Source organism: Octopus sinensis, linkage group LG7 (assembly GCF_006345805.1).
Source record: "Octopus sinensis linkage group LG7, ASM634580v1, whole genome shotgun sequence".
Classification (NCBI taxonomy): Eukaryota; Metazoa; Mollusca; class Cephalopoda; order Octopoda; family Octopodidae; genus Octopus; species Octopus sinensis.
In genome coordinates, this window is record NC_043003.1 from 100,513,975 (window position 1) to 100,526,013 (window position 12,039).

Genomic DNA, 12,039 nt, shown 5'->3' on the forward strand with positions numbered 1-12,039 from the left:
CATTCACTGATTGATCCTTGGATGATCAACCTCAGATGACCTATCAATTACTGGTAAGTGTACAGCAGATTATAGTTATCAGCTTCTTGCCAATGTACAATGGATAACACTTGAATTATAATCAGCTTCTTGTGAGTGTATTACAGATTATAGATTATATCAGTTTCTTGTCAGTATATTAAAAATGATAGAGTATGTCTGCTTACTGTGAGTGTTTTATAGATTATAGTAGAACATTCTTTTATGAATCAATAAAAGGTGATGTACTGAATGATATATGCAAAAATATTTCCATTTAATTAAAATTTCATTCTTAGCTGAAGAAAAGAACCTAAAAACAAAAACAGTAGTAATTGGTAATGACTCAATAAGAAAAGGGGAGATAACTTCAACAAATTAAAAATAAAATCTCGAAGTTAATTTACATACTTAGATGAAAAGCAATAGACAGTTTCAGGCATGTTTCAGCCTTAATGGACCTCATCAACCAAACATAGTTTATTGAATCTGGCTTTGATCACATAACAGAGTATTTATATACAGAAAATGTCACAAAGATTTTTGGCCAGTAATGATTTACAAAATTGAAATTAAAAAAATGATAATAAGCTAAGTGAAATAACTCAATTAGGCCAATGACATAAATTTAGATAAGTTTAAAGATGATGAGCTAAAAATGAAGAACATAAAAAAATACTCAATTAATTGAAAATATCCTTTTAGCTGAAGAAAGACAAAAATAATGCAATGTTAATTATCAGCAACTCCCAGTTAATTTTATAAGAGACAGTTATTGTTTAATTAATTAGGGATATATTTTAACTGTTTTAGTTTCTGTTACTTTGTGATTAAAATCTGAATAAACTTTTATTACTGTCAACTAATTTCTATACTCTATAGTTTTCTCTCTTTCCATTTTTTGTGGCTACTCAGAAGGGAATATAGGAAGGGCAGCATGCATAACTTTTTGCAGGACCTCTGAGACTTGTAGGAAGATGAGAGGAAGATATATTTGGATTGGTGACCTGTCTCAAATGCTTGCAAAAGAGTGGGCTCAGCTAAAGGAGCCTAAGGGTTCAAATGTTGGTGTTATATGGAATAATATCTCAAATATTTTGCTTTTAATGAATATTTTATCACATTACTGGATTTCATAAATCACTGTACTTCAAAATGTATCTTTTAATAAAATAATATCAGTTTGGAGATGTACTTGCATAGCAAGTGACCTGATCTGAGATCGTGTGCTGAAACTAAAACAATTGCAGCATGGAAGGTGTTTATAAGCCGTTTAAAAACACACAAAAACCATTAGATTCACTTCAACATTTAAATTTAATTTGCCAAAATATTTTTGTCGCTTTGAGACCACAACTTGTTCACTGACAAAATTCCATGCTGCATGGAATTTTATCAGTGAATATTTTGGCAAATTAAATTTAAATGTTGAAGTGAATCTAATGGTTTTTGTGTGTTTTTAAATGGATTATAAACACCTTCTATAATGAAATTGTGTTTAATATCAGCATGTGATTTGACAAAAGTGTAGAATGAAATGGAGGGCAATCACTTAATATATTGGGATCCTTTTGACCAGAATCCCAGGTTAATATACTTCCATATGGCTAATCCAAAACTTCTTTATCTCCCCATACTGTTGTAATTCACTTATATTGCCCATAATTTCAGTTTAAGGACTCTACAATAGTTAATCCTATTAATGCTAACTTGATTAACCTCATTCACCCAGTATGAAAGCATTTTAATAAGGCTATGGACATTTGATGCTTCTCATAAACTAACAAATACAAAATTAGACAATTTATTGTTGAGACAATGGTCTTCCATCTAATTAGACACAAAATGGTATTTCAAGGTAACTGGAAGCTAACAAAGACAGGGTGCAATGCTGAAGGCCAACAATAAGCAGATGTTAATGACAGGATAGCCTACTTGTAGCAATTTTATTGTTATTAATTAACAAAAGCCAATTAATGAGTTTGAATGCTGCATCATTCAGCTGATAGCAAACATCTATGATAGATTTATGAGAACATACCTTTGCTTTATGCTTTCAACTGAAACTTTACCTGATGAATGTCTTATTAGCACTGAAAGTCAAAGTTCAAGGATATATAAAAGTTCATAACAGATCTTTGTTTCATATCCAACAGAAATTTAAAAACTCAAGAACCAATTCCAGAATTTCAAATTATTCAATAATCAGATATTTACAGAAAGAGAAATTGTTATTTTAAGAAAACAGATGCATTGAGATGTAAGGCAAAATTTTTTATAAAGCAAAATATCTTTTATGGAAAACAATTTAGTTGTTTGTTTACTTGAGTTTCTAGTTGATATGAGGTAAAGCATTAACACAATTTAAAATTATATGTGAGAAAAAAATAGGGGGGAAATTAATCAGAATTTAGTGTATTTAATGTTTAAAGGAACATATAGAATCCCAGATCCTAAGAGAAAAGGAAGAATTAAGTGAGAACCCAAAATGTTCTTTAATAAATAGAAAATATTTACACACGAAAATATGGTTTATATCCATATTTTAGACACTTATCAAGTTTCAATATGATAAGTGATTTAGATACTGAAAATGATAAAATGAATTCATATACTGGCATAAAGTGTGAAGTTTTAAAACTTTGGATGACTTGAATACAGCTGTACTTGTTTTGTTGGTAAGCATTGAGGAGACAGATTTTGCTACAATAATCAAACAAGGCATCAATAATGTCATAAATACAAAGTGCAGCTAACATAGTAACTGCAGTAAACTACACTGAATTTTGAATCAATTAGTATTACACCCAGTTCAAAAAGAAAGAAAGATCATTTGCATTAAAGTTGCTTGACCTATCAGAAACAACATTCAAATTTCCCCGAAACTGCATTCAATTGCTCTGTCTTAAAAAAAGATAAAATGAATCATTGAGTAATGCAGCCATAGACACACCAATTTTGAAAAAGGTGGGAAGGCCACAAACTGGAACACTTTTGATAACAGTTCAACATGAACTGAACTATAAAAGCATTTAACATTACTGGTAACGAAGGAGAGAAATCTCTGAACTGTTCAAACTGATCGAAAAATTAACAGAGTAAGTTTGATTTTTGCTAAAGTGGAGAAAGAAAGAAAGAAAGAGAGAGAGAGAGAGAGAGAAGAGAGAGAGAGAGAGAGAGAGAGAGAGAGAGAGAGAAAGTGAAGTAAGTAACAGTGTGATTGATAGAGACAATAAAAGAAAAAGAGGGAGGTTGACAGCAGATAATTACTGCCCTCACATTAATAGTTAATACCAAGAAAATTGCTTAATCAGTCATTAAGTAGATTCAATAGCTATATCTCAAGAAAAGTACCTTTTAATACCACATGTGTCTGTGTGATGTCAACAGTTCCTGTATTGAATTTTCCCTCTGTCAATGCTGTAAGGAGTAGTCCTCTATTTTTGATGGAGTCATTTTGAATAAATAGTGATCCATCAAGAACTATAAAATACTTGATGTCAAATGTTATATTTTGGTGAACAGAACTGTTATACACTGATTTCTGTGTTTGAAGAGTTGAGAGTAGCAGCAAGATTTACTAATGTCTGGGGAAGCCATATTATATTTATTTACAAATAGAGATATTATCAATTGGATGGAAGTATTGATGAAATTTTCTTGTGATTGTGGTCTTAAAGATGATTGGTAATTTTGTATTAGCATAAAAGCTAGCGGTTTTATTTTTATATAAATAAAATGAGAACAGCTAGTTGTGCAGTTAATAGCAAATGTTAGGAAACAAAGATGTATATTCATCTTACTTTACTGTTGTCTTAATTAGGCAACAACTTAATTAAGACAACAGTAAAGTAAGATGAAAAAAAAGGAAAAATATATGGGAGTTTGTAGTAAAAACAAACAAACAAAAGAACCTAATATCTACTCTACCATTTTACAATCTGAAGATAAATGATGATTTAGGTACCAACAGCACATTTTTGGATGGGTAAAGTCAATTATATCTACTACCATTTGACTGACAATTATTTTCTTGACCTTCGAAGGACGAAAAGCTGAGCTGACCACAGGCAGAACTTGAACTCAGAACATAAAATCATCCATCAATAAACTTCAAGGCATTTTGTCTCATGCTTTTCCAAAATCTATTCTGCTGTTTCATGTTCTACCAAATCTAACATACTCTCTCTAATAATCATCCAGTTTAGTAAGAGAAACACTTCACAAATGTTCACATGTTTCTCCTTCTTTCTCATTTTTATTTACACAATTATGTCCAAAACTAGAACCAAATTTCCAGAGCAGTGGTGATGAGCTGATATTCTCTAACAAATTTCTAAAATCAAATTTCGTTCTGCTGCCAAACAGAAAACTATTACCCACTTCTGACTGAATTGATATGGGTGTGGGCATACTGCTATGGCTAAGATGCTTGTTTTGGTATATCTACAAGATTCTGGGTTTGAATGCACTGCATGGCACCATGGCTAAGTGTGTTTTACTATAGCCTCAAGTTGACCAAGGTTTATGAGTGAAATTTGGAATATACACACACACACACATTTATATACACATATACTGTATGTATGTGTATATTTCACTAATGCAGATTATATATATATATATATATATATATATATATATAATTTTATATATATATATATATATACGCAAGAAAGAAGCAACAAGAATGGATAGGTTTTTAGTACAATCGTTTCATACAAGGACAGGCTTTATTAAATGTTGCAAAAATTACAGCATATAAACGTGTCCCGTACTCATCAGCTAAAATACATGTGAGTTCTCTAGACATCCTAGTGGTTGAGGCTATACTCATGAAGTAATGTAGATAATTAAGTAACATAAACAGATTTCCAAAGTTCATTAAAGTTCTTTAAAGATGATGTACAGTCTTATCACAGAATTTTAAAAAAGTTTTAATAGCATCACAGAGAAGGTGACCTAATCCATAGTGCACATATGAATTTCCAGAGATATGAGGAGGGATTACATACTCACAGACGACAAATTTATCCATTGTTAATCACAACGAGGTGGGTCTCAATTCCTGCTTATTAGCATTACAGAGAGGGCGAATTAATCCTTTGTATAGATGCACAATTTCCAATGGTGTAGATGTAAATTTCCAGAGAAATGAAGAGGAATTTCATATTCACAGGCGATAAATTTATCAGTGGTTGAACACAATGAGGTAGGTATCAATTCTTGTTATATGATTAGGTATTTGCCACATTAATCACATTACTGCTATTTTCAAGAGGCTGTAGCTATTTAACTTTTAAAGGCTGAAGGGCTTACTAGAGATGCAAAGAACAAAAAAGGGAAGGGAAGAAAAGAAAAGAGAGAAAATAAAGGAGGAGGGAGCAAAAAGGGGGGGGACTAAAAGAGAAGAGAAAAGGAAAAAGAGAATAAGAAGAAGAAAAAGAAAAAAGAGAAAAGAGAAAGAAATAGGGAAAGAAGGGAAAAAAAGAAAAAGAAAAAAAGAGGGTTCTAGTTATACAGAAGAATTAGTAGACGGCAAGTCTGGTTTTAATTTACAGGCATCTAGGAACTAGAGGAGAATATTATTCTTTGACCAGTAAAACAGCTAATTTATTGCTGTTGAAATCAGCTATGAATTTAAAGAGAATCTAAAGAGAATCTAAAGAGATAACACGGTCAGGGGTTTAGGAGTCAGAGGCTAAAATCAAAAGAAAATACATTAGGAAAATCTAAGTATAATCTTATCAAAAAGTCATTAAAATTTATTTATTTCATTTATTCATTTTGTTGTCTTAAGGAGTTGCCGTTATTATTCATACATTGACGGACTACAGGTCAAATCTTAGAAGATCATTTACAAGGTGTTAGGGAATTGTCTATCATAATGAAGATAATCATATTATCACCGAGGGAGTAGCCTTATTTATTTAATTTTGAAATAGAATTATGGGGCTTTAGTAACTCATTTTATTTTATTAAAGTTATGCTACTTAAATTAGATTAAGTTAAGAATTAAAATTAAAGATTACAATTAAGATTTAAAATTAAGATTTAAAATTATGAGTTTGAAATTAAATAAAGCCTCAATTAAGCAGCGTATAAGTACTATTCATTTCCCTGATCTCAAAAAACTGATGCAGATATAAGGAAAAAGATAACTGTAGTGTGAGAACTCTTAGTTATCTACTTAAAGCAGTGCTATACTAGTAAAAATCAAGTTATATCTATCTATCTATCTAGTTACGAATATTCTAATCATTTAAAATATTTTAAAGTCTTCAATTTAGCGTGGACACAAACTTGACCTAGTTCGATATGGTTATTCAATAAGTTTCTATGTTTTCTGTGCTTTAGAATTTCATACGTCTCCATGGAGCATAGTTGGCAACCAACCCTACTATTTTTATACGGAATTGCTCTCCTAACTATTTCCCAATTAAGGTTATAATTATTATTATTATTTTTGAGTTCCCAGATTTTGTTTGAAAGTGTGGTGGTACCAGCTTTATGACGTAATTTAAAAGACGAGATGTGATTTCTAACTCTGGCTAGAAAATTAATTGTACATCCAATGTAAAAATATTTGTTATTCTCCGTGGATATGGTACATTTATATATTACATTATTTTCTCCGCATAGACCAGGTGCCGGGCATTTTGATTTTATTCTACACTTACACACAGGAGGAACAACTTCAGGTTTTGGATTATTCTTGGGTAGATGTCTTAGGTTCCTATTATTTTGATTATCATGAGTATAATTGTCCTTATTGTTATTAATATTTCTATAGTTGGTGCTGATATCTAAAGTATTGCTATTATTTATTGATCCTTCTGTTTCATCATTTAGGTCTAAAGTCCTACCATGATTTCTTATATTATTGGTAATGCTACTATTATTGTTAGTCTTTTTATCCGACTGCATATTGTTGTTATAGATATCACTGATATTTTCATTCTCCTTATTTTCTCCATTAGCCTTATTTCTATTATTTCTATTATTAACATTATTACTTCTATTAATATCGGCATTGTTATTATTACTATTAATGTTAATGTTATTAGTCTTTCTGTGGTTACTAATTTCACCTATGTTTTGATAGTTACTATTGCTGTTTTTATTGTTGGTAGTATTATTATAATTGCTACTGGTATTCATGCTGATATTATTATTTTTATTTCTATCTTTCCTGGCTAGTTTAATGTTGTTATTATTAAGAGCAGTCTATATTAATTACTGGTGAAGGCCAGTTTATAGGGTTACTCTGGGTTTTTTGCCATAAATGGTACCTTTATGATGTATCTTCAGATCCTAAAACCTGTTGGCCTATGGCCTCTTTAAAATTTGGAGTGGGGAAAGATACCGATATAAAGAATGGGGGTTATCTCCCTTTGGTACTGGTCATCGGCTTCAGCTGTGTCATCCTCCTTCAGTCACGCCACCTGTTGGCTATGAAGGTAAAAGGTAGGAGTGCTATCCCTTGCTCTCATCAGCAATCAATTTCCACCTGTGGTATAATTATCACTAATACTGCTATTATCACTATTATGCAGCTCCCAAAATGCTAACAGAAAACTTCTGAAATACAAGCATGGCCTGAAAATCTCCATTCTGGAGTTCAGTATGGTCCCTGGTATGCATGAGTTTTTCAGGATTTTCCTGCATTCGGCTATGCATAGCTTGCAACATTTCATTCTATTTATGTACGGACCCAGACAGTGGAAGATTTTCCATGATATTGAGTTTTCTGCTACCTGGCTGGAGATTTTCCTGGTGGCCACATGGTCTCTGCCAAATAATTGACCAGTGCAGTGTTTCTACATTTTTATGGAGGCCACAAGCCCCTTAAATATGGAATGATTCAACCTTGGATACTCCAAAAACATCCACATGCCATCCAACGAACTTTACACCCAAATGCTACTGGAGAAGATTAAGGATGTGATTAGGTGTATGAAATGGAAAGCTTTCCACTATGACCTAGCTGCAACAGGCCTGGAAGGGAATAACTATGGCATTAGGTCAAGGAAACACTCACCCAGAATTTAAAACCTCAAACCCTTCGAAGCGGACATCATAGGAATTATCCCAAAACTGAAATTCCGTAAGTCTTCTTCGTCCTTCCTACGTAAGCTCTGTGCCAACATTAGGACATTAAAAAACTTGGATAGGTCCCTAATTTTCTCCAATAAGACAAAGAACATATATAGATTAGGCATCATAGAATACAATAGGCTACTAGAAAATAACATTGCACAGACTTATGGACATGCAATCCCCAACTCATACATATAGAGACATCAACAGTGAGGTTAAAAAATTAGCTAACAATTTAGAGATAGGAGACAGGGTAGAAATCCTAGTTAAAAGAAATGCTTTCATCACCATAAAAGATCACAAACCAAGTTTTGCCTTAAGTGCTGCCTGATCAACCCAGCCAAATCCAAGATAAGTCTAGCAAGCAAACATATTTTGCAAGATATCAACAACACCATATGAAGGGTCCCTGACCTCTCCTTCTGGCACAGCACCAGCAAAGTGACCACATAGTTTAACGCCAATAAGGGTAGAGGTAGAGCAAGGTTCACCCAATTTGATATAGTCAATTTTTATCCATCTATATTGAAAGGGTTACTGACCAAAGCTCTTTCTTTCATTAGGGGCATCACTGATATTAGCGACAGGGATATAGGAATCATTATGCATGCCAGGAAGATGGTACTATTTAACAAAGGTTCGGCATGGGTCAAGCAATCCGACCCCATGGGCTCCTTTGATGTAGTGATGGGAGCCTATGACAGTACTGATATGTGCAACCTCATAGGATTGTATATCATGGACACCCTTAGGAAAAAATTCCTCTCTGTCCTCTTTAGGGATGATGCACTGGCCATCTCTAGGAAAGCAAGCGGCCATACACTAGATAGACTTAGGAAGGACTTTATCAGCATGCTCGGCTCCATGGGATTGAAGATCACCATAGAGACCAACCTCACCACAGCAGACTTCTTAGATGTCGCACTTGGGCTCCAATACCTACAGGCCCTACTACAAACCAAGTGAGAGGCTAACATACATCAACACAGCCTCATGCCATCCACCCATCATGTTCAAGAACCTGATAAAGGGTGTTAGTAAAAGTATTTCGAGCCTTATCTCTAACCAAGAGGCCATCGATGTGGCAGCTTCATAAAATAACTAGGCCCTAGCTGCCAGCGGGTCCAAGGACTGCATCTCCTATATGCCGGAACCTGACACCCGCAGAAGGAAACACCACAGAAATACAATTTGGTTTGCCCCCACCACCACTTAATACTATAATGCCTGTAAACTGACTTTTCCTAAAATTAATAGACAAACACTTTACTACTTCCTATAGGCATGCTCCCATTTTCAACAGGCACAATGTTAGGGTCTTATTTAGCTGTGCCCTTAGCATTAAGAGAATCTTAGTTAGCACCCTTAAGCAATGGGAAGGGGTGGGTTGTTCATGCAGGATCTGCAACAATTGCCCAGTAGAGGGCTACTGCAAACCAAAGGTGTCATCTATCAAGCTGAAGTGCGGGCAAGCTCAACCAATTCCACCAGCAGAAACCATAGCAGCCATAGACACAAGGGCAGAGCCATCAACAGAGCCGCTACTGCTGCCAGCACCACCAGCACCAGCACCACCACCGCAAACAGCCTTACCGACATTAACAACACCAATAATGCTGACTATACCCCCAATGCCACCACCACCACCACTACTAACATTGACCACAGTGACATTGCCTCCAATACCAACCTTACAAATAGCAGACAGGACAGTATACCCAGTGACAATTCTAATAGCAGCAGTAACAGACCAAACTATATTAGCTGCTGCAGCAACAGCACCCCTAGTAGAGACACCAGCATAGACGTTAATAATGGTAGCCCTATCAATGCGAAATGGAACCCCCGCCACCAGGGAAGATAACGATAATAGCAATAATAACATTTATAGTAATACCTTCGGCTACAGTGGTAACATCGACAGTGCCCACTCCACATCCAGCAATAAGATTACCAATGCCACCACCAGCCTTACCTCCACCAATACCAACACCAGGCCCCAGCAATATCATCGTTGACGACAGCACTAGCAACAACAACAGCAGCAGCAGCATATTTGTCAACCCCATCAACAAAAGCAGCAGCATATTCATCAACCCCAGCACCAACAACAACAACAGGAAACATTGCCGACAGTGATGGCAGCAGCAACATCTATGCTGGCAGACTTAATAGCAACATCAGTGGCGCCGACAGCAGCAGCAACATCGACAACTACAACCGCAACAACAGTAACAACAACGGCACTGACAGCAGCAGTGGTTGCAACAACAACAACAGAAACAGTAGGCACAACACCAACTCCATGCATCCAAGGAAATACATTGGATGAGTGGAAACTTCCTTTCAGAAACGTCTTTCCAACCATAGATCCTCCTTCAGGGTCCTGGAAAGGAGATGTGTAACATCACTGGCAAACCATATCTGGTAGCTGAAGGAAGATGGAATTCCATACTCGATATCATGGAAAATCTTCCACCGTCCGGGACCATACATAAATGGAATGAAATGCTGCAAGCAATGCATAGCTGAACACATGGAAATCATGAAAAACTCGCACGCACCAGGGACCATACTGAACTCCAGAATGGAGATTTTCAGGCCATGCTTGCAATTCAGGAGATTCCTGTTAGCATTTTGGGAACCGCATAATAGCAATAATTACACCACAGCTGGAAACCTGTTGCTGATGAGAGTAGGGGATAATCCTCTACCTTTTACCCTCATAGCCGACAGATCATGTGCCTGAAGAAGGATGACACAGCCGAAGCCTATGACCAGCACCAAAGGGAGCTATCCATATCATTCCCCCTCCATATTTTAAAGAGGCCATAGGCCAACAGGTCTTAGGGTCTGAAGATATGCCATAAAAGTACCCTTTATGACGAGAAACCCAGGGTAACCCTATAAACTAGTCTTCACCAGTAATTAATATATATATATATAAATTAGAAAAAAAAACACCCTTCATCAATTCAACAATGAAAAATCAAATTACACTATCTAGAAAATGACATATTATAGAAAGATTAAATATAAGATAAAACATATAACGATGATTAAGAAATGTGCAAAATAATAAATAAAATGTATATATTTGGTAGAATATATATGTATATATGTATGTATATATACTCACATATGATGGCTGCAAATTTGTGTTTGAGTATTGCCATTGCCTGATTGAAAGTCCCACATATGTCAAGGCTACAACCAGCTATTTTTGTGATAGGTTTTACTTTATTTCAAGTGATGCCTGTGCATGATGATCTTTTATAGTGGGGAAAAGACTTGCACAAATCCAATCCCACTCTCTGATTGTAGACAATATAAATTTGAAAAGAAGAACTAGCCTATATCACTGTCAGTGTGGCAGGTTTTCTCTCAGAGTTTCCCTCTCCTAGACAGATGTTGTGGCAACAACAGAATGGGCCTCCCACTCCCAGTGGGCCAACCGTATAGCTGGACACCAACCCAGGTATTTCTACATTCCTGCACATATATACATGCATACATACACATGTACACATATTGTTGGATGGCTGTTGACTGCTCATCAGCTCTTCGACCCTTTGACAAGTTTTATTTTCTGTCCTGCAGGGTGTCCAACAATCACCCTCCTCACCAAGAAAACTTGATGGGGTTGCCAGTTTAGTTGCTGATGACTCAACCATGCAACAGGTTGTGCTGGGTTACATGTTACCAGTAGTGGCTAAGAGTGACCTCTCTCTCTCACACACACACACATTTATATACACATACAGTGTATGTGTCTATATCTTTTACTAATGCATATATATAAATAAGTATATATATCATTCATCAGTGAGTCATATATACTTTAGACCAGTAATATATTTATATGTAAGCATCAAAAACAAAACCAATAAACCAACAATTACGAATAAATGCCTCCATAAT

The 12,039-nt window shown here is 35.1% G+C and overlaps 1 protein-coding gene across 17 annotated transcripts in view; it reads right to left on the reverse strand.

The window, feature by feature from the left end:
• Positions 1-12,039, reverse strand: part of LOC115214490 (dual specificity protein phosphatase CDC14A) — a 292,683-nt gene that overhangs the window by 23,761 nt on the left and 256,883 nt on the right. For 3 of the 17 annotated variants that reach the window (XM_036505017.1, XM_036505012.1, XM_036505007.1), the window contains one exon: positions 2,060-2,111. The exons of the other annotated variants lie outside the window; for them this stretch is intronic. In XM_036505017.1, coding sequence (XP_036360910.1) covers positions 2,087-2,111 — 25 coding nt within the window. In that variant the 3' untranslated portion in view covers positions 2,060-2,086. The remainder of the gene's footprint in view (positions 1-2,059; positions 2,112-12,039) is intronic. 17 annotated transcript variants of the gene reach the window in all.